This window comes from Hypanus sabinus, chromosome 9 (assembly GCF_030144855.1).
Source record: "Hypanus sabinus isolate sHypSab1 chromosome 9, sHypSab1.hap1, whole genome shotgun sequence".
Lineage (NCBI taxonomy): Eukaryota > Metazoa > Chordata > Chondrichthyes > Myliobatiformes > Dasyatidae > Hypanus > Hypanus sabinus.
The window spans coordinates 145637054-145659655 of NC_082714.1; the positions used below are offsets into that span (position 1 = coordinate 145637054).

The following is a 22602-nucleotide window of genomic DNA, read 5'->3' on the forward strand; positions in this document are numbered from 1 at the left end:
TGGAGGAGTCTGTGAGGAGCCTCTCACTGTGTGGTTCACTGTGGCAGGCGGGTAGACCTCTTTGCCTCATGTGGTGTCCCTCTCTTTCGATGAATGTCAGTGACGATGCAGAGTGGTATCATGGTTCTGCGTTTATGGATTGTGGTCTTTTTCAGACTTATGCTTTTTTATATTTTGTGCTTATTATCGCCCATTCCTTCTCCATCTTGTTGTGCGAGAGGATAATGTTTTGGAGGCTGATGATTGGGATGGCGTACTTTTTTGTAGGGGTGGGATGAGTTTGATGTTTCTTGCTGAACAGCTTTCATGTACGATATGGAGAGCATGTCGTTGTCCATGTAGCAAGCTCCCCCTCTCCGTGCATCTGCTGAACCCAAAGGATCGGCACAGACCGATTCAGTTTGGTACACGCAGGACTGCCTTAGAGGCTTCAGCTCTGGACTTCTCCCTCACGGTTTACTCCTGAAACCTTCCCCATGGGTGGGCATAGCTGCAAGGCAGCGGAGGTTTGAGGTCAGAGTTTTCCTTCTCCTAGATGAGCTGCCAACCACGGCTGATGAGCCCCATCTGCCCGAAGGAACTGCATTTAAGGTGCCAGTAACCCGTTTTTGCGCCTTCTCCTGTCAGTAGAGTTGGTTCCACCCAGTTTAGTAGCTAAGCCACATGTGAAGGCTATTTGAGGCACGCGCCATTGGGAGCATTTAATAGGTAGTGGAGCTTGTGCCCATAACCACCCCCAGCTGTAACAACCTTAAGGAACTATATATATTGATTAAGCATTCTTGTTTATTTAAATAATTAATTATGTATAATATGCAAAAATATGTTAACTGAACATGTCATCACACTACCACATGATAAGTGCATGCCTCGCTTAAAGTAAACTCGAACTACATTCATATTTTCAGACTCCCGTGAGTTTCTTTGAATTAGTTTAATGTTTTGAAGTTAGAAAACATAACAATTTAAACTCATAATAGAAAGAAAGGTACATGGCTGCAGCTGTTATTACTGTTACAATTCTCTGCTGCACCCAAAGATTCATAACTCCAGCCTTAATTGCTCAAGGATCCATCCCTGAATTTAGTTTGCCCAAAGAAGTTTGGCCATTTTCATACACCTATGTTGTTAGGAAGAAGCTAAACGCATGGTAACAGGCTGTAATCATTGCACAGTAATTGCATATCAATGTTTCCTCATTAATCTATGATTGCATATAAGAGTGACTGTTTCTTCAGTACAGATTAATTACTCACATTTTATTTCTGGAAAATGATTGTAGTGGAAAAATGTACATAATTACTTGCTGTCATATTTGTTTTCCAATTTAAAAGCAGTTGAAACCACTAAATGTTATCAGCATGGATCTAATTCTAAAGAAGGCAGGAGATATTGACAAATAAAATACTTTTATTGACTCCACAGCCAGGAGAATTGCATTGTCTCTGAGTTTCCCACAGAGGCGATGTTTTAAATGTAATTTATTGGTTGTAAAGCACTCTGGGATGCTGTAAGGTTGTGAAATGAGCTGTGCCAATGCTTGAGGTAGATACTTAATCAAAAATGAGAAGGGAGAGTTGACAGCCTGGGAGATTCAAGATAATAGGAGAGAGACTTGCTGCTGGTTAATGGGGCATCAATTGTGCTATGGTCATTTCACTTGTTGTTTAACCCTTTGCAAAAAGGCCTGGTGATTCTAGTCCTGTATCTGAACCAAAGATGAAAGCAAACAGCACATTTTACTTGTGTCACTTTCAAAGGGAGTGATGTGTGATCCCGATGCAAGTGCGTGACACACTTGATAGTATGTCATGTGGACAGTCTGTGTCCAGGTGCTTACATTTCTTTGTGAGATTTGTAACTGATAATTTGCCTCAAAAATCAGCTGAGGTCAGCAGGAAGGGCATGGGCACCATGTGATCTGGAACGGCAAGGGTTCCTATCAGGGCGGCTCATTCTAAACCAACTGGAAGTCTGGACAAGAGAAGAAGAGGTAGGACATTGTCCATGAGGACTGATGTTGAGATGGTAAAGTTATCAAAGCTTGAGAAAGTTTCAAGGAATAGGAAATATTAATTTTCTTTTAGAGCAAAGGTGCCATAAGAAAATTAACAAGCATCTTTTGGCTAAGTGGTAAACTACTGATTTTATAAAATGGCATGTGATTGTTAGCTCAGATGAAACTTGGACTGATGGTAGTCTTCTTGGAGGAAATAATGTTAGTATTATTCAGATAATAGGCCATTATGTGAAGCTTACTATGCAAAAATTCCCACAAACACTATTCCAAGCAATATTTGTGCATCTTCCCATAACTTGCTCCTTGCTATTAGTACCACAGTGGAAAGAAAATACTGCCAGACATTGCTGATTGTGTTTTTCCTCATTTTCTGTGGAGAAAGCTTGCAGTTATTGGCAATTTGCTGCTCTTATTCAATCAGATGGTTTCAATCTCTATTCCCATTGCTTTTAGTTTATATGGAAATCTCTTTACAGTAATTGTCAGTTATTTTACATGCACAATCCTCTCGCCCAACTTTGTTCTCTACCTCTGGGACAAATGGAGGAAGGGCACCCCCAATTTTTTTTGCTCACCAGTATTCCTGATTCTTTGCTGAAGCTTGAACCCAAGGTAGTTTCTAGATAGTTTGATTTCCAGTTCCCAGAATAATAGAAAGCAACTCCAAGGCATCCCACATCAGTATGAAATAATGCACAAGGATATCTAGATTACTGTAATGATGTCTTGTAGTATGAACTGGAGCAGGGAGACAATGACTGTAGTAGGTTGCTGTTTAACCCCATTGAATACTCAGACATATCTCTTGAAGATGAAAGCTACAGCAATATACGAACAAGAGAAAATTTGTGGATGCTGGAAATCAAAGTAATACACACAAAATGCTGGTGGAACTCAGCTGGCCAGGCAGCATCTATGGAAAAGTGTAAACAGTTGATGTTTCAGGCCAAAACCCTGATGAAGGGATACACGACGTCACTTTAACATATAAGAATGAGAAACGTGGCTCTTTACTCCTCTCTATAGCTGCTGCCTGACTTGCTAAGTTCCTCCAGCATTTTGTTTGTGTTATTCTGGAAATGCAGCATCTCTCGTGTTTGAAGTGAATGAGAATGCCTGTTGCTGACAAGCCAGTGAGAGCATGTTTGTGTTCTCACTGAGTTCCTTGCCAGAAGCAGGGTGGAATGAAGAGCTTCATCTTCATGTTCAACTACAACTGTCCGTCAGTTCTCCGGGCGTGGAGCACAGTCTGTTTCTCTACTGCTTGCCAGGAATTTGGTGGGGATATAAAGGCTAATTTAGTAGATCAGGTCTTTATTTCTATGTAAATAACCAATAAAAGATCCCAGGGAAGAAATATGGTGAGAGTTGCAAATTGCTTCAACTTTTCAGAAATTATAAACATAAGAGATTCTGCAGATGCTGAAATCCAGAGTGATGTACCCAAATATTGGAGAAACTCAGCAGGTCAGTTAGCATCTATGGAGAGGAATAAAGAGCTCATGTTTAGGGCCGAAACCCTTCAGTTGGAGTTGGAGGAAAATAAAAATCCTGGAGAATGGCCTCGGTTTGAAAAATCGACTCTTTATTCCTCTCCATAGATACTGCCTGACCTGCACAGAATTTTGTGCGTGTTACTCTAACTTGGTGTCACAAACGTGGGAACTGGCTGTTACCCACCCAGTTTGCTTCAAGTTATTATTGCATTCAAATTACATGTAAATTTAATCCACCTAGAAATCGAAGACTGATACTTAAAAGGTTAAAAGCACTATTTTGGATGAGGTACCCTGAAAAATCTCTCAAATGTAGCAGTTGAAACTGTGGTATCTCATTCCTACGGATGCTAATTTATTCACTGAAATGGCTGAAATAAAAAAAATGGAGAATTTTTTCAAATGGTCTTTCTCTCCCTCTTAGTCTATTCTTATTATTTACTTTCTTCCCTGTTCTTCCTATTTCTCTCTCCTCTTAAATCTCATGGATTAAGGAGATCCTTGACCATCATTTATTGAGGTCCCTGTTGTCTTCACACTTCCGTAAAACCACCAAAAATTCACAGCTTGTGGAAATGTGATGTCTTTACAAAGTTGTTTTATGATGCCATTAGTGGAACTGTGCCTGTAGTTATTTACATGTCCTTAAGGAACAAAGGGGAGTTGGACACAGTTAAAATGAATGTGGATCCTCCAGATGCAATTCTCAACAACAAAATAAATCCGTGGCACTCAGCATTCAGCTAATGAGGCTGTGTAAGACTTGCACCTTACTGGCCTGTGGTAGAACTAGCAAAAAAAAGCAGCTATAATTTCCACACAAGAAAGTTGCCAGTTTTTTTTATTGACAATTAACGATCTGTTGGTGAGATAATATTTTCAAAAATTGGCTGTGATTTTGTTGTTGAGGCGTTAAAAGTAAAAAGCCAGCAGCATCGTGAAGAGTTTTATCTCTTAACTTGTGAGGATGATTTTTGTAGTGCTGGCAGGAGCCCAATTCACAATATTTGTAAGGCAGCAAAATGGTTATTGTCCTCTCCTGGTCTAACTGGCATCATTTATGTTTAAAAGGACAGGTCTTGAAAAGTTCTCTCCTACCATTCTAGTACTTGCATTTGTTTCCAGCGATGGGCATAAGAGACCTTTTATTTTAAACTAAACAGTAAAATACCCCATTCTAAAGAAAAATCTCTCCTTCGATTGTCCCATAACAGGGCAGGACAGTAATGAGGTCTTTATATAGTTTCAGTGAGTCCACTTTCTTTTCCTATCATTCGTTTTTAAAATTTGAAACTTTTCCATACATCTTAAATAGGCTTTCCATATTAGTTAGCGGGCACCTCGGTAGTGTAGCAGTTAGTGGAATGCTATTACAGCTTGTGGTGATGGGGTTCAGCATTCAATCCCAGCCTCCTCTATAAGGAATTTGTACATCCTCCACATGGAAAGTGTGGATTTTCTCCAGGTATTCCAGTTTTCTCCCACGGTTAGCAGGTTAGTTGATCATTGTAAATTGTCCTGTGATTAAGCTAAGGTTAAATCAGTGTTTGTCGGGGTTGCTGGGTAGCGGGGCTCGAAGGATCAGAAGGACTTATTCTGCACTGTATCTCTAAATAAAATACCACTCATCGATACTCCTGAGTTCCTCCAGCGTATTGTATGTATTGATCAAGATCAAGCATTTGCAGAATCTCTTGTGCTTAAGACAAAATGTTGTCATATTGCTATTTTTGTTCTTGCCCGGACCCTATTTATTGATGCACCATAATCAAGGTTCTTTGCGCAGAGAGTAGCAGGTGGATTGAACACACTTCCATGGGTGGTGGTGAAAGTAATTTCACTATTGGGGTTTAAGAGGCTTTTAAACTGACAAAAGAACATAAAGCAAATAGAAGGAAATGGGATTAGTTTCAATTGGCTTAATGGCCAGCATGGATGTGTGCTGAAGGGACTGTGTCATTGGAGCCTGTTTCTCCTGAGAGATATGCAAAAATTAGAAAATCTGCAGATGCTAGAAATCCAAGCATTTCGGGCCTGACTGTTTTCTATTTTCCATAGATGCTGCCTGGGCTGCTGAGCTCCTCCAGCATTTTGTGTGTGTATCTCAGAGAGATGCAGTATGTCTGGGAATCATTTGAGATAAGAAAATGAGTAATATTTAAAGTTCGAAAGGTGGCTTGCAAGAAAACTGTGGAAAGTGGTGATCAATGGTGCAGATGGAGATAAATCCCTTGTGTGATTGCTGGAGTGAATTGCAGTCAGATTCAGAGTTAAAGAGAAATGCTTGTGAGTAGCAGATGAAATTATAGTTGAGAATTCAAGCTGTGTAAGATGGTTAGAATAGAGTTCACGTTGGTCATAATATTTTATAGCATCTTCATTAGTTGTTACAAGTAACTCATGTTATGTTATTTGCTTTGAAAGGCCTGGATAGAGTGGAGATGTTTCCAATAGTGAGAGTCTACAGGTGGCTGTGGTTGAAAGATGGCTGAGAGATTGTTTTCAGATAGTGAGGTGCCACAGGCGGTTGTGGAGGCCAAGTCATTGGATACATTTAAGGCAGAGGTTGATTTGTCTGCCTTGACTTGATTTGTCAGGGCATGAATGGTTATGGGGAGAAAGCAGGAGGTTGGGGCTAAGATGGAAATGGATCAGCCATGATGAAAATGCAGAGCAGATTCAATGGCCCAAATGGCCCAAATGGTCTTGTATTCTAGGACAGAGGGTACAGCCACAGTAGAAGGACATCCCTTTAGAAAAGAGGAAGGAGTTCTTTTGCAAGAATGTGGTGAATCTGTGCAATACATTGTTACAGATGGCTGTGGAAGCTGTCATTGTGTATATTTCAAAGTCAAAGTAAATTTATTATCAAAGTGTGTATATGTCACCATATATTACATTGATAATTCATTTTTGTGCAGGTGTTTACAAGAAAATAAATAAATACAATAGGATTTATGGAAAATATACATAAACAAAGACTGACAAATTAAAAAAATAATACTGAGAACGAGAGTTGTAGAGCCCTTGAAAGTGAGTCTGTGGATTGCGGAGTCAGTTCAGAGTTGAGGTGAGTGAAGTTATCTACACTGTTTTAGGAGTATGATGTACATGTAGGGTAATAACTGATGCTCAACCTGATTATGTCAGACATTAGGCTTCTGTTCCTTCTGCAATGGTAGTAACGAGAGGAGAGCATGGCCTGGATAATTGAGGTCCTTGATGATCCTGGCATGCCCTCTTCTCACTATTACCATCCACAGCAGAACAGGATAGGTTCTTGATAAGTAAGGGCATCAAATCTTACTTGGAGAAGGAAGGAGAATGAGGCTGAGAGAGAAAATGCATCAGCCGTGGTCGAATGGTAGAGCAGACTTGATAGGCCCGATGGCCTAATTCTATTCCTATATTTTATGGTCAGTTTCCGTATATGGTGGGATCCGTTAGTCTCACGAGACCATGGATCTGCACCTGGGCAAGGTTGTATGGAAGACCGGCAGTTGCCCATGCAGCAAGTCTCCCCTCTCCATACCACCGATATTGTCCAAGGTGGTGATAGGGCTGATACAGCTTGGCACCGGTGTTGTTGCAGAAGTTGCCAGATCGAGCTTGAAGGCAATGTCGGACTGCCTTAGGAACTCCAGCTCAGGATTTGTCCTCAGGGTTTACTCCCGAAGCCTTTTCCATAAAGGGCTCCGGCCGCAAGTCAGTGGAGAGTTGAAATCAGAGTTTTCCCTCTCTCAGATGGACTGCCTTCCCAGGCTGACGAGCTCCATCTACCCAAAGAACTGGTTTTAAGGTGCCAGGACCTGCCTTTGCCCCTTCTCCTGTCAGTTGAAACAGTTCCGCCAGGCTTAGAGGCTAAACCACATGAGAAGGCCAGGAGTTGGACTTGGTTGTCAGAGGCTATTTGAGTCACATGCACTTTTAGGTTGTGGGAACTTGTCCCCACCACCACTCCTCGGCTTGACAACCTTAGAAACCTATCCATATCTGTTATTTTATTTGTAGTATTTGCTCAGTAACTCTTCTTAAAAAAAAATGCCATGGAGTTATACAGCACGGAAGCAGCGCCTTCAATCCAAATTGCCCATGATAACTGTCAAGTACGCATTCTATCCTAATCCCATTCACGTTATGGCCCTTGGTCCATAGGCCATTTAAATGCTTGTCCACGTAACTCTTAATTTTGAGTTATGACTGGAGAGGAATCTCAAGGTTGTATAAAGTATACATACTTTGATAATAAATGTACTTTGAACTTTGGTTGAATGAGCTCAAGCTAAACTCTTGAGAAGATGTACAACACAAATACGATAATGGTTCCATAATAGGACAATTCTCAATGAATCAGTCTTGTAAGTCTACTCTGCACCAACTCCAAGGAGCATTTCTGATCTTGCACATGGAGATGAAAACTGTGCACTTTTCTACAAAGGTTTACATTTCCAGCAGGATTCCTCACTTTAGTCCTTGAATGCTCTTGAATTCCATGCCCTTTCCTCACCCGTCCTACCCCACTGGCAGGCAAAATATACTCAGTGGCCAGTTTAAAGTACCTCCTGTACCTAATAAAGGGGCCACTGTGTGCATGCTCATGGTCTGCTGCTGCTGTAGGCCATCCACTTCAAGATTTGATGTTTTGTACGTTCAGAGATGCTGTTCGGCACACCACTGTTATAATGTGTGGTTATTTGAGTTACTGTCACCTTGAACCAGTCTGGCTATTCTCCTCTGACCTATTTCATAAGAAAGCATTTTCATCCACACAGAACTGTTGCTCACTGGATTTTTACTGTTTTTCGCACCAATTTCTGTGAATTGAAAATTCCGGAAGATCAGCAGTTTCTGAGATATTCAATCCACTGTCTGCCACAATCAGTCAGAGCCACTTGATCACATCTCTTGCCCATTCTGATGTTTAGTCTGAACCACAACGGAACCTCTTGCCCATGTTTGAATGTATTAAGTTGCTGCCATGTGATTGGCTGATTAGGTATTTGCATTAATGAGCAGGTGTACAGGTGTCCCTAATAAAGTGACCACTGGCCTCATGCTTCAAAACCACTTTGCCCTTCTGCAGTTGTAAACTGCATCATTACCAAACATGAGAATTTTCATGTCTCATTATCTTCGACTTCCAAGCTAGGAAATTCTGACAATTTCTGGAGTTTGTGAAATACAAGAAGCTTAATTAAACCAAGGTAAAAACTGTTCTCAAGTCAAGTAATTTATCTATTTGTTTATTATCGAGATACATCACAGAATAGGTCCTACCCGCCCTTCGAGCCATGCTACTTAGCAACCCCGATGACTTTGTGGCCAAGTTTTGCAGACGATACCAAGATAGGTGGACGGCAGGTAGTTTTGAGGAAGTAGAGAGGCTACAGAAGGACTTGGATAGATATGGAGAATGTGCAAAGTGGCAGAGAGAATACAGTGTCAGGAAGTGTATGGTCGTTTACTTTGATTGGAGGAATAAAAGGGTAGACTATTTTCTAAATGGAGAGAAAATTCAAAAATAAAAGATGGAAATGAATATCAACATCCATTTCACGAGGACTAGAATATAAAAGCAAGGTTGTAACATTGAGACTTTGTAATGCATAGGTGAGGCCTCACTTGGAGTATTTTGAGTAATCTTGGGCCTCTTAACTAAGAAAGGATGTATTGACATTGGAGAGGGTTCAAAGGAAGTTCACAAAAATAATTCTGGGATTGAATGGCTTAATTCTGTTTGTCATCTCATGGTCTTAACCAATGTTCCCTCTAAGGTGTGTGCGTGTACATCTCTTTTGCTACTAGCTCAAAAGGGAATTTAAACTGTGCAAAAAGGTTATCACCCTCTACCTCATTGGCATATTAAGATTATCTCACTCATATGCAATCACGTTTCCTTTTCCAGTTTCTGATGACATTGGGTGATTATTTGTCTGCAGATTTTAGAACTGGCTTATTGATACTGTTATTATTGAAGAAATTATGCAATAAGCACATGTTTTTGTCGCTGGGCAAAAAAATTGCACAGCGCAAGATTCTTGCACAGAGTGGTCATTCCAAATTAGAGGGAACATTGACCTTAACCTTCGCCTAAACTTGGGACAATTTACAATGACCAATTAACCTACTAACCAGTACCTCTTTAGACAGTGGGAGGAAACCAGAGCACCCAGTGAAAGCCCACACTTTCCACTGGGAGGATGTACAGACTCCCTACAGATGAGCTCGGAATTGAACTCTGCTCTATTACGGATTTCTGCAAATTGGGGATTTTATTGTATTGTTCTGTCTCTTTATTTCTCTCAGGTGGAGTGACCACATTTGTGGCATTGTACGATTACGATTCCAGGACCGTGAGTGACCTTTCCTTTAAGAAGGGGGAGCGACTGCAGATCGTTAACAACACGTAAGCATGATATTAGTGTGCCTCACTGCCGCTCATTGAGACTACAGTATATATTACTACTCAATAGAAAGTTTCTTTCTGGCTCTATAATTATGCCCTCTTCCTCCTGCTCCAGATAAGTTTTAAACTTCATTGAGGGGGAAATTCAGCTAAATTGGCTCATATTGGTTCACATCTTCCAGCCAGCCCCCATTCCATCAGATTAAGTTTTTACAATTATTTAGGGCTGATATGAAACTAAATAATCAATGACTGAGTTAGAGGGAAAAAAATAAAATTGGAACAGTTTCATGACTTTTCATCTGCACAGCATAGGGAGATACTTATCACCTCCACAAACCTGATGTGAAGTTGTTAACTGCTTAGTATTCACCGTCCTTTTTGCAAATTGGATATTGTCAAATGCACATGAAATTGCTGAATAACTCTGATGGAGCTTTGCCCCTTGGATCATTCCGTGTGGAACACTTTGTTCCAAACATTCTTTTCGCTTACCATCTAGGGTAGCTCCTAGTGACTGTTTGAGATTTGACAACTAAAGGTTGAATAATTCAATTAATCTAAGAGATCACTCTTATTGATTATTTTTAACCCTTTTGTGTCTTTTCCAGTTGTGTCACTCAGTCTGTTAATCTGGTAAATTCTCAAAATTGTAACATCTTTTATGCAGTATTGTGCAAAAGTCTTAGGTGTATATATGTGTGTGTGTGTGTGTGTGTGTATATATATATATATATATATATATATAGCTACAGTGCCTAAGACTTTTGCACAGTTCTGTAGTAATTTTAAGGTTTGAACTGTACTGCTGCAAAAAGAACAAATTTCATGACATAGGTGAGTGATAGAACTGATTCTGATATGGGTCTCTTTTGTGGTCTGAGTGGGAAGGGGGCAGGGAGAGATGAATCATGTTTGGGAAAAGGGGAAGGGAGAGGGGAGGGAAGTACCAGAGAGACATTCTGTAATGATCAATAAACCAATTGTTTGGAATCAAATGACCTTTCCTGGTGTTTCAGGGCTGGGTGTGTCCACATCCTAAACCACCCCCCACCCTGGTGGTGCTTCTCTGTCCCACACCCTTCCCACAGTGCTTCACCCTCGTCATTCCCAACATCCTTTGCTCCCACCAGATTTACACATCTGAGACTATATATTCCAAAGGCTTTTGCACAGTACTGTATTTCCTTTTATTTTTGAGACCTATCAGCTAAATTAACAAGAAAAATGAATTATTAGTGGCTTGTGCAGTTATACTGGCTTTGTACATTATAAGCTGAATACAATTCAAATTTTACACTTTTTGCTGCAGTTTCCATTGGAAATGTTTGAAACAGTAAGAACAAAATCGCATGAAAAACAGTTAAATACTCACCATTTGTCCTGTTCTGCAAATAATGGTAGCTGAAATGTTTCCTACGTGAAAGAGCGCTTCAGTGTTGAAGAGGCTAGTTGCTCAGCTAGAGGGTGGATGTCATTAAACTGAAAAGAGAGCAGAAAAATGCAATGAGAATGTGACCAGGAATGTTGAGCTTCAGTTAGAAGTAGAATATGAACAAGCTGGGACTTTCTTTCCCTGCCCTGAAGTTTAGGGGTAATCTTATTTGAAATCGCAAGGATATGGATAAGCTGAATGGTCCATCTTTTGCAGCTGGTGAGTTTAAAACTAGAAGGCTTGGGTTTTAGATGAGAGAGCTGGGGCAGTATTTGAAATATACTTTTAAAGGGACTTTGACCTGAAATGATGACTCTGTTAGTCTTTGCCCGAATCTGCTTGACTTACCAAGTGTTTCCAGCATTTTCCCGCTTTATTGAGGGGGAAGTGTGTTTTATTTATTAAGGCGGCTTGTGTAGCATTCGGTCAGTGAGGAAAATATTTTACATATTGTGCCTAACTTTCAGGATGTGTTCCGTCCAAAATACTCCTTCCCAGTGGAGCTCCGTCATGCATTTTGGCTTCTGCCCTTTTCCTTTCCACTCCTTAGACATACAAAATTATACAGGGTACAGATGAGGTAAATGTAAGCAGGCTTTCTCCACTGACGTGGAGTGAGACTAGAACTAGAGGTCATAGGTTAAGGGCAAAAGGTGAAATATTTAAGGGGGAACCTGAGGGGGAATTTTTTCACTCAGAAGGTGGTGCGAATGTGGAATGAGCAATCGGTGTAAGTGGTGAGTGTGCGTTTGATTGCAACATTTAAGAGAGGTTTGGATAAGTACATGGACGGCAGGGGTCTAGTCGACTATGTTCCTGGTGCGGGTGATGGGACTTGGCCAAATAACAGATGAGCACAGACCAGATGGACCGAAGGGCCTGTTTTTATCCTGTAGTGCTCTGGTGTTAAGCGTTTAAATGAGGAAAAATGGTTGAACTTGCAGGTCAGTAAATATATTTTAAATTCTCAATTCAATTGAAATTCTGCTGACATAGAGCAAATTTACCATTTTATGTTACTTTACACAAAGGTGCAAATATTTGATTACATGTTGTTATCCAGAAAATGCTTAATGAGCCACATACCACTATAAATTAAACCTGTTTTCAAAGAATAACCTTTTCCCAGAGAACTGCACGATGTGAGTCTAATTGCTGCTCCTCTGGGTTTACCTGACGTTTCTGAAAGATCTAAATGGTAACCCGATTGCATCTTTAAGGAAACTTTGTAAGATGGTGTGTGTAACAACTGATACAAGCTCAGCCATTTCACCGCCTAGCTGACAAGATAAAAATCCAGAGAGATGTGTTGTGCACAGCTTCCTTTTCATGCCAGTAAATTAAGTTAAAATTAAACCCTGGGCTGATTTTTCTCCCCATATAAATAGGGAGCAAAATTTTGACTTTGCTGCTAATGGCTATCTGGTGGATGGTAAATCTGCAGTCTTTATATGGATAAACAAAAATTGAATTTTTAGGAAACGAAGTAGTATGAGCAGAGGATTGCTTTAATGAATGAAAAATTATACCCACTGTATAAATCTTTAAAGGAGTGACATAGTACATGGATATAGTCTAATCCCCTTTTCTCTTTCCACATGCAACATTGATTCAATTTAGGAGATTGGATGGCAGGTCTGTATATTCTCTCTGTTCTTTAGCTGTCTTTCTCCTTGGTATGTTTCCCCTTGCATGATTCTGAATGTGAAAAGAGTTTAAAAAAAAATTTTGTCAATGGAATTTCTAAATATATAAATGCACAAGATGTTTCCAATGAATAAACTCTTCTCGAGTTTCCTGCTGGAAGCCCAAGAAGAGCTTATTCATCACATACGCCGGGAAAACAGTAGGTCCTTTTTCAGATGTTTCCAAGTTGTTTGCTGTGTAGTAACCCTTTGCAAGTATCGTAACACTTCCTACGACTAACTTTTCCACTGTCCTACCAATTTCCAACTTCAAAGGGATCCATAAAATCTGGGTGATACTATATTGAGTGTCGGTTGCATCCAATTTAATTCACAGTGTGTCTAACTGGCAGTCATTTGACCATGATAAATTGTAGAAATGCAGTGCCATAGAACAAGGCTATTCAACTTCTTGACTCAGTCAGCTCCTTGTAGATCAATTCAGTCTGTTCTGTCTTCCTGCATTCAAAACATTCCTTCAAGCGAATCCCTTACTTTTGGGGATTGTGATTGACACACTGTTGGAAGTGATGGTTTTGGCTGTTTAAAGGAAAATTGTATTACCAATGTGTTAAGCTGGACCTGTTCTTGCCTAGAAGCAGAAATACCTGCTCAAGTAACTTGATAAATAAGAAAACATATGACAGGCAAGAAACTAGTGACCCCAGTCCTTTGAATACAGGGGCATCAGTTTGAAAACCTGTGCTGTAGAACTAATAGAATTTGCTTTGAATTCTCAGGCTCTGGAGACATGTACTCATTGTCCTGGCTTTCCATGACCATTTCTGTCATCTGGAAGCAACGCAAGCTGCCTGGGCAAAATCAGACCTTAACATTTTAGTGCTCATTGCAGCAGACAGTTTGACTTAAAGTATTTAAGTATCATTAAAGAAATGTAGACTTTTAAACATGGAGTAGCACAAGGTGATGCACTTTTGAAATCGTAAAACTTCTCCACAGTTGGTTCACTGAGCCAGGTCGTAGATGATTGATTTGGAGCTGGCACCTGGCATAATTTTCCGAGGCACGTGATGTCGGTGCAGTTGATTTCTAGTGGCTGTGATTTACAAGTGCTGCAGAGGAGTGAGCCTGTTGTGCGCTCTCTCCTTGATCTGATGCAGGAGAAGCATTCCTGCTCACAAATATTTCTGCATGCTTGAAATAATTGAAGTATATATTGTCAGTAGTCCCAAAGAATGTACGGAAAATTTACAATGTTTTTCTTACAAATGGTGTTGGAAAATCTTTTGGCTGCCTTGGTACAAGTACTCTGCAGTGTAAAATAAAGCTGACTTGGACAGAAAGTGATAGACTTCCATCCTTAGTCACCTTGTGACTGGAATGTGGTGGCTGCTGCATCTCAAAAATCTACCTCGTTGACCTCAGTGAAGCTGAATTTCAGAAGTGCAATTCAGTGCACAACCATTTGATACAAGTGACTGCAAATTAATTATAATCTCTGAGACAAAACCTCTAGATGTTTGAAGGAACATTGCTACTTACTGACTGAAACTATTGAGGACGAGGGGATGGCGATTTTGCTTTGCTCATGCTTTCGGTCAGGAGTCCCATAAGCTGGTGAGGGAAGAGGTTCCTTTCTTCAGCAACTTGACTATATTCAACAAGACTAAAGAACAAAATTAAAATTAAAAAAAAAGAATATGTGAGCCTGTGGAATTGATGGTGATACATTGGTGTGGATTGTGGACTGGTTTAAGAAAATAGAATGGAACTATATTGGTCATCTTTTGTGTGGCAAGCTGTGATTGAAAGTGTCAGTTCTGTGGTCCCAGTCTTTATAGTGATTTGGATAAGAGGACTGAGTCCAATATATCCATGAATGGTCTTGATAGAAGCTGGGTGGCAGGGTGAAGAGCCAAGGCACTAAGTCAGTGGTGAGGACACGGTGGATGCAACACACTGCGGAAAAAGTCATCCACTTGGGTTGAGACAGGTATTTGTTTTAAATGGTGAGAAAGCCATTTACATGGGTCTCTGAATATTAATATGGAAAAAATTTGGATGGGGAGAGCAAATGAAACATTGGCTATTTTACAAGAGGATTTGATACAAGAGAATAAATGCTCATGAAATTATTTGGAAACATGAAGAAAGAAGTGGTGGTATACCATTCAGCCCTTGAGGTCTGCTCCACCATCCTGTGTGGCTGATCAGCCACTATAGTACCCGGAACTTGCACTCTCCACATATCCCTTCACCTTAAAGCAATGCACCTAATTCCTAAAATAGATAAAATGATGGCTTCCACTTCCTTCAGTGAGAGAGAATTCCACTGCTAACTTGAAGGTATTTCTCCTGACCTCGGTACCAAATGTCCCGATGTATGGATTCCCTGGTGGTTGAGAGCATACCCTTCCGCTTCTGCTTTATTTAGTTCTGTTCAAGTTTTGTAGGTTTGTGAGGTTCTCATCCTTCTGAACCCCACAGAATATTGGCCCAGTTGATGCAATCCCTCCTGCCATCTCAGGAAATGCAGTACTTCCATGGTAGGATCATTCTCTTTCAGTTAGGACTTTGATGTGCCCAGGTCTAGTCTCTGCATATAAAGAAGGTATACTTGCAAAATCTAAGGTAGGGACATGTTCTGCACAACTTTGTGGGCCGAAGGGCCTGTATTGTGCTGTCGGTTTTCTATGTTTATATATAGGAAAAAAACTTGTCTTTCCGACTGTTCATATGGATCAAATCTCTCGTAGAACAAGGTAAAACAGTAACAGATGCAAAATACTTGCCTCAATTACAGAGGAAGTGCACTGCGGGTAGACAATAAGGAGCATGACAATAATGAGGTAGATTGTGAGGTCAAGAGTTCATCTTATCACACTAAGGGATAGTTCAACAGTCCTAAAAAACTATATAGAAACATAGAAAGCCGACAGCACAATACAGGCCCTTCAGCCCACAAAGTGTGCTGAATATGTCCTGAATATGCCGAAATTACTAGGCTTACCTTTAGCCCTCTATTTTTCCAAGCTCCAAGTACCTATCCAAAAGTCCCTTAAAAGACACTATTGTATCTGCTTCCACCACTGTTGCCGGCAGCCCATTCCACACACCCACCACTCTCTGAGTAAAAAACTTACCCCTGACATCTCCTCTGTATCTATTCCCCAGCACCTTGAACCTGTGTCCTCTTGTGGCAACCATTTCAGCCCTGGGAAAAAGCCTCTGACTATCCACACGATCAATGCCTCTCATCATCTTGTACACCTCTATCAGGTCACCTCTCATCCTCCTTTGCTCCGAGGAGGAACGGCCGAATTCACTCAACCTATTCTCATAAGGCATGCTTCCCATTCCAGGTAACATCCTTGTAAATCTCCTCTGCACCCTTTCTATGGCTTCCACATCCTTCCTGTAGTGAGGCGACCAGAACTGAGCACAGTACTCCAAGTGGGGTCTGACCAGGATCCTATATAGCTGCAACATTACCTCTTGGCTCCTAAATTCAATTCCATGATCGATGAAAGCCAATATACAATATGCCTTCTTAACCACAGAGCCAACCTGTGCAGCTGCTATGAGTGTCCTATGGACTGGGACCTCTAGACCTCTCTGATCCTCCACATTGCCAAGATTCTTACCATTAATACTATATTCTGCCATCATATTTGACCTACCAAAATGAACCACTTCACACTTAACTGGGTTGAACTCCATCTGCCACTTCTCAGCCCAGTTTTGCATCCTATCAATGTCCCACTGTAACCTCTGACAGTCCTCCACGCTATACACAACACCTCCAACCTTTATGTCATCAGCAAACTTTCTAACCCATTCCTCCACTTCCTTATCCAGGTCATTTATAAAAATCACAAAGAGTAAGGGTCCCAGACAGATCCCTGAGGCACTCCACTGGTGACCGACCTCCATCCAGAATATGACCCATCTACAACCACTCTTTGCCTTCTGTGGGCAAGCCAGTTCTGGATTCACAAAGCAATGTCCCCTTGGATCCCATACCTCGTTACTTTCTGGATAAGCCTTGCATGGGGTACATTATCAAATGCCTTGCTGAAATCCATATTCACTACGTCTACTGCTCTTCTGTCATCAATGTGTTTAGTCACATCCTCAAAAAATTCAATCAGGCTCGTAAGGCACGACCTGCCCTTGACAAAGCCAACTACTTCTAATCATATTATACCTCTCCAAATGTACATAAATCCTGCCTCTCAGGATCTTCTCCATCAACTTACCAACCACTGAGGTAAGACTCACTGGCCTATAATTTCCTGGGCTATCTCTACTCCCTTTCCCGAATAAGGGAACAACATCCACAACCCTCCAATCCTCTGGAACCTCTCCCGTCCCTACTGATGATGCATCTCTGAAGATCATCGCCAGAGGCTCAGCAATCTCCTCCCTTGTGTCCCACAGTAGCCTGGGGTACATTTCGTCTGGTCCCAGTGACTTATCCAACGATGCTTTCCTAAAGCTCCAGCACATCCTCTTTCTTAATATCTACATGCTCAAGCTTTTCAGTCTGCTGCAAGTCATCACTACAAACACCAAGATCCTCTTCCATAGTGAATACTGAAGTAAAATATTCATTCAGTACCTCTACTTTTTCCTCCAGTTCCGCATACACTTTCCCAGCCACACTTGATAGGTCCTATTCTTTCACGTCTTATCCTTGTATTGTTCACATACTTGTAGAGTGCTTTGGGGTTTTCCTTAATTCTGCCCACAAGGCCTTCTCATGGCCACTTCTGGCTCTCCTAATTTCCTTCTTAAGCTCCTTCCCAGTAGCTGTATAATCTTCTAGATCTCTAACGTTACCTAGCTCTCTGAACCTTTTGTAAGCTTTTCTTTTCTTCTTGACGAGATTTATTACAGCCTTTGTACACCTGTACCCTACCATAAAATCCCTGTCTTATTGGAACGTACCTATACAGAAGTCTACACAAATACCCCCTGAATATTTGCCACATTTCTTCCATACTTTTCCTTGAGAACATCTGTTTCCAATTTAAGCCTCCAATTTCCTGCCTGATAGCCTCCTAATTCCCCTTACTTCAATTAAACGCTTTTCTAACTTGTCTGTTCCTATCTCTCTCTAATGCTATTGTAAAGGAGATAGAATTATGATCACTATCTCCAAAATGCTTTCTCACTGAGAGATCTGACACATGACCAAGTTCATTTCCCAATACCAAATCAAGTACAGCCTCTCCTCTTGTAAGCTTATCTACATACTGTGTCAAAAAAACCTTTCTGAACACATCTAACAAACTCCACCCCATCTATACCCCTTGCTCTAGGGAGATGCCAATCGATATTTGGGAAATTAAAATCTCCCATCACAATAACTCTGTTATTATTATACCTTTCCAGGATCTGTTTCCCTATTTGCTCCTCAATATCCCCGTTACTATTGGGCAGCCTATAAAAAACACCCATTAAGGTTATTGACCCCTTCCTGTTCCTAACCTCCACCCACAGAGACTCTGTAGACAATCCCTCCATGGCGTCCACCTTTTTTGCAGCCATGACAGTATCTCTGATCAACAGTGCCACACCCTCACCTCTTTTGCCTCCCTCCCTGTCCTTTCTGAAGCATCTAATACCCAGCACTTGAAGTAACCAATCCTGTCCCTGAGCCTTCCAAGTCTCTGTAATGGTCACCACATCATAGCTCCAAGTACAGATCCACGCTCTAAGCTCATCCGCTTTGTTCACAACACTCCTTGCATTAAAATAGACACATCTCAAACCTTCGGTCCGAGCGGTTCCCTTCTCTATCACCTGCCTATCCTCCCTCTCACACTGTCTGCAAGCTTTCTCTATTTGTGAGTCAACCACCGCCTCTTCCCCAGTCTCTTCAGTTCAGTACCCACCCCCCAGCAATCCTAGTTTCAGTACAATTCAGTTCATGTAGCTCACAGTATCTCAGTACATTGTAATCTAATTTCAAACGTTGGCCATGTACCTGAGGTGCTGTGAGCTGCATGAATAGACCTAGAAAGCGGCATTAGGCATCACATCTTTTTGAACAAATGTCTGGTCTCTGTCTACAGCTCCTGTTGTCTTGGTGAGGCAGCCAGCATTATGGATAATCCCTCCTCTCCCTTCTCCAATTGGGCCAAAGATATAAATGCTAAAAACACATACAACCTGGTTTATTATTATAATTATTTTATAACTGAGCTTCTAACTACCTAGCTTCCTGTTATAAAACAATTGAACTATTCCCTGGTATGATGAGAATGGACTTTTGACTTCAGTCTAGCTTTGTAAAGACCTTGCACCTTTCTGTATATCCTGCACTGTACTTTCTCTGTAATTGTTGCACTTTATTCTGCATTCTTTTATTGTTTCACCTAACACTATCTCATTGCACTCAATGTAATGAACTGATCTGAATAAACAGTATGCAAGTTTTTCCACTGCACCTGTGTATTGCTGCTTCACACCATGGCAAATATTAGTAATAACCTGATTCCTATGTGACATTAGTAAACCTGTTTAGGATAATGGTGTCAAAATTACATGCTTCACCCAAAAGACAGTGAATCTTCGCAACATGTACAACACGCGGGAGGAACTCAGCAGGTCGGGCAGCATCCTTGGAAACGAGCAGCCAACGTTTCGGGCCGAGACCCTTCGTCAGGACTGAAGAGGGAGGGGGCAGGGGCCCTATAAAGAAGGTGGGGGGAGAGTGGGAAGGAGTAAGCTGGTAGGTGCAGATGAAAAACCAATAAGAGGAAAGATCAAGGAGTGGGGGAGGGGATAGGCAGGAAAGGTGAAGAAGGAATGTAAGAGGAAAGCACTATGGGTAGTAGAAGAGAGTGGAATCATGAGAGAGGGGATAGGCAGCTGGAGGAGGAGGCAGAGTGAAACTGGGAAAGGGGAAGGGGGGGGGGGTAGGGAATTACCAGAAGTTGGAGAATTCAATGTTCATGCCAAGAGGCTGGAGACTACCCAGACAGTATATGAGGTGTTGCTCCAATAGTTTGGCCTCATCGTGGCAGTAGAGGAGGCCATGTGTGGATATATCTGAATGGAAACATGAAGCAGAGTTGAAGTGGGTGGCAACCGGGAGATCCTGTCTGTTGTGGTGGATGGAGTGGAGGCGCTTGATGAAGTCGTCCCCCAGTCTGCGTCGGGTCTCACCGATGTAGAGGAGGCCGCACCGGGAGCACCGGATGCAATAGATTACCCCAACAGACTCACAAGTGAAGTGTTGGCTCACCTGGAAGGACTGTTTGGGGCCTTGAATAGCAGTAAGAGAGGAGGTGTAGCGACAGGTGTAGCACTTATGCTTGCAGGAATAAGTGCCAGGTGGGAGATCTGTGGGGAGGGATGCATTAACCAAGGAATCGCGGAGGGAACGATCCCTGTGGAAAGCAGAGAGGGGTAGAGAGGGAAAGATGTCCTCAGTGGTGGGGCCCTGTTGAATGTGGTGGAAGTTGCTGAGGATAATGTGCTGGATCTGTAAGATATATCACGCTGGAGGAATTTTGGTTGTGTCTTCCCAAGAAGTTGGTGGGGGTGGGGGTGTGGAAGAGTAGTGGAGGATCAGTCACAAGAGAGATTTATAAATTTTTGAATATTAAGAGAATTAAAAGATACGGTAGTAGAGTCACAGAACACTACAGCATAGAAACAGGCACTTCGGCCCATCAAGTCTATGCTGAACTATTATTTGTCGAGTCCCATCAATCTACATCCGCTTACTTAAAGGAAGTGACACTGAAGTAAAAGATCAGACCTGTTCTTATCGAATAGTAAAAGAGAACTGAATAGCTAGGTGGCAATCTAGCTCTTTCTTGAACCTTGTGTGTTCTTACAAATTGGAATACTCTACATAACAGATTGTGAAAGCTTACATTCAGTGTTTGGTGCAAATTGCCTTTTCACAGACTATCACGTTTGTTTTCAAAATTCCCTGAAGAATTGTTGATCTCAACAATGGGATTGGAAAGCAGCTTCAAAGTGGAATTTTTTTTTCTTCCCAAGTTTTTCTTCTGACTTGTCAATTTCTTACCTGTACCATTTTGGTATTTAAAAAAAAATTTGCTGTTGTTTAAAAGAGACGTATAAATGGCAGACTGATGCTATTTAAACTTGAGTGTATTTTATGAACAAATCTATTGCTAACATTACAGGAACATAATGTTGTGAGTTTATAACGCATCAGTGAGGTCTCACTTGGAGTATTGTGAGCAGCTTAGGGTCCCTTATCGTAGAAAAGGTGTGCTGAAACTGGAGAGGGTTCAAAGGAGGTTCATAAAAATGATTCCAGGATTAAACAGCTTGTCATAAGAGGACTGTTTGTTGACCTGGGCCTGTATTCACTGGAATTTAGAAGAGAGAGGAATTAACTAATTGAATTATCGAGAGTGAAAGGCCTTGATAGAATGTTTGAGATCAGAGAGCACAGCCTCAAAATGGCGGGGTGGCCTTTTAGAACAGAGATGAAGAGGAATTTCTTTAGAGGTTATGGTCAAAATGGTCTAAAATGGGCAATTTTAGTTTAATCAAACCACGTGTAAATATGTGAAAGAATGTTTAAAGCAAAATCTGAAATGGAAAGGAATCAAAGTAGGCAGGAAAGGAAAGGAATCTGGGGAAGTGGATCTCTAACCTCAGGAATACTGGTATGAAGGACTACAGAATAAGCACAATAAACACCAGGCTGTGTTTCTAGTAAGGTAACATTAAAAAGTAGAAGGGCTTGCTACATCAAACTTCAATTAAACCATACTTGGGTGATGGCAACAGTTCAGGTCCCACATTATGGCCTGAGTGGATGGAGAGATTGTTAGGACAGCTCAGAAGGATTATAAGTCTATAAGACCATAAGATACAGGGCAGATTAGGCCATTTGGTGCATCAAGTCTGCTCTGCCATTCATCATTGCTGATCCAATTTTCCTCTCAGTCCCAATCTCCTGCCTTCCCCATGTAATCTCATATCCCTTCATAGCCTGACTAATCAAGAATCTATCAACCTCTGCCTTAAATATACATAACTTGGCCTCCACAGCTGCCTGTGGCAAAGAATTCCAAGATTCACCAATCTCTGGCTAAAGAAATTCCTCCTCATCTCTGTTCTAAAAGGACACCCCTCTATTCTGAGGTTGTGTCCCCTGGTCTTAGACTCTCCTACCATAGGAAACATCCTCTCTACATCCACTTTATCGAGGCTTCTCACCATTCGATAGGTTTCAATAAGGTCACCCCTCATTCTTCTGAATTCCTGTGAATGTAGGCCCAGAGCCATCAAATGTTCATCATATGACAAGCCATTCAATACTGAAATAATTTTTGTGAACCTCCTTTAAACCCTCTCCAGTTTCAGCACATCCTTTCTAAGATAAGGGGCCCAAACCTGCTCACAATACTCCAAGTGAGGCCTTACTAGTGCTTAATAAAGTCTCAACATTATATCCTTGCTTTTAAATTCTGGTCCTCTTGCAATGAGTACTAACATTCCATTTGTGTTTCTCAACAAGACTTAACCTGCAAATTAACCTTTAGGGTATCCTGCACAAGGACTCCCTACTACCTTTACACCGCAGATTCTGTATTTTC

At 41.3% G+C, this 22602-nt stretch overlaps 1 protein-coding gene across 3 annotated transcripts in view; it reads left to right on the forward strand.

Annotated features, from left to right (window-relative positions):
• LOC132399879 (proto-oncogene tyrosine-protein kinase Src-like) overlaps positions 1-22602 on the forward strand; it is a 217714-nt gene that overhangs the window by 110323 nt on the left and 84789 nt on the right. For all 3 annotated transcript variants that reach the window (XM_059980747.1, XM_059980746.1, XM_059980748.1), the window contains one exon: positions 9823-9922. In XM_059980747.1, coding sequence (XP_059836730.1) covers positions 9823-9922 — 100 coding nt within the window. The remainder of the gene's footprint in view (positions 1-9822; positions 9923-22602) is intronic.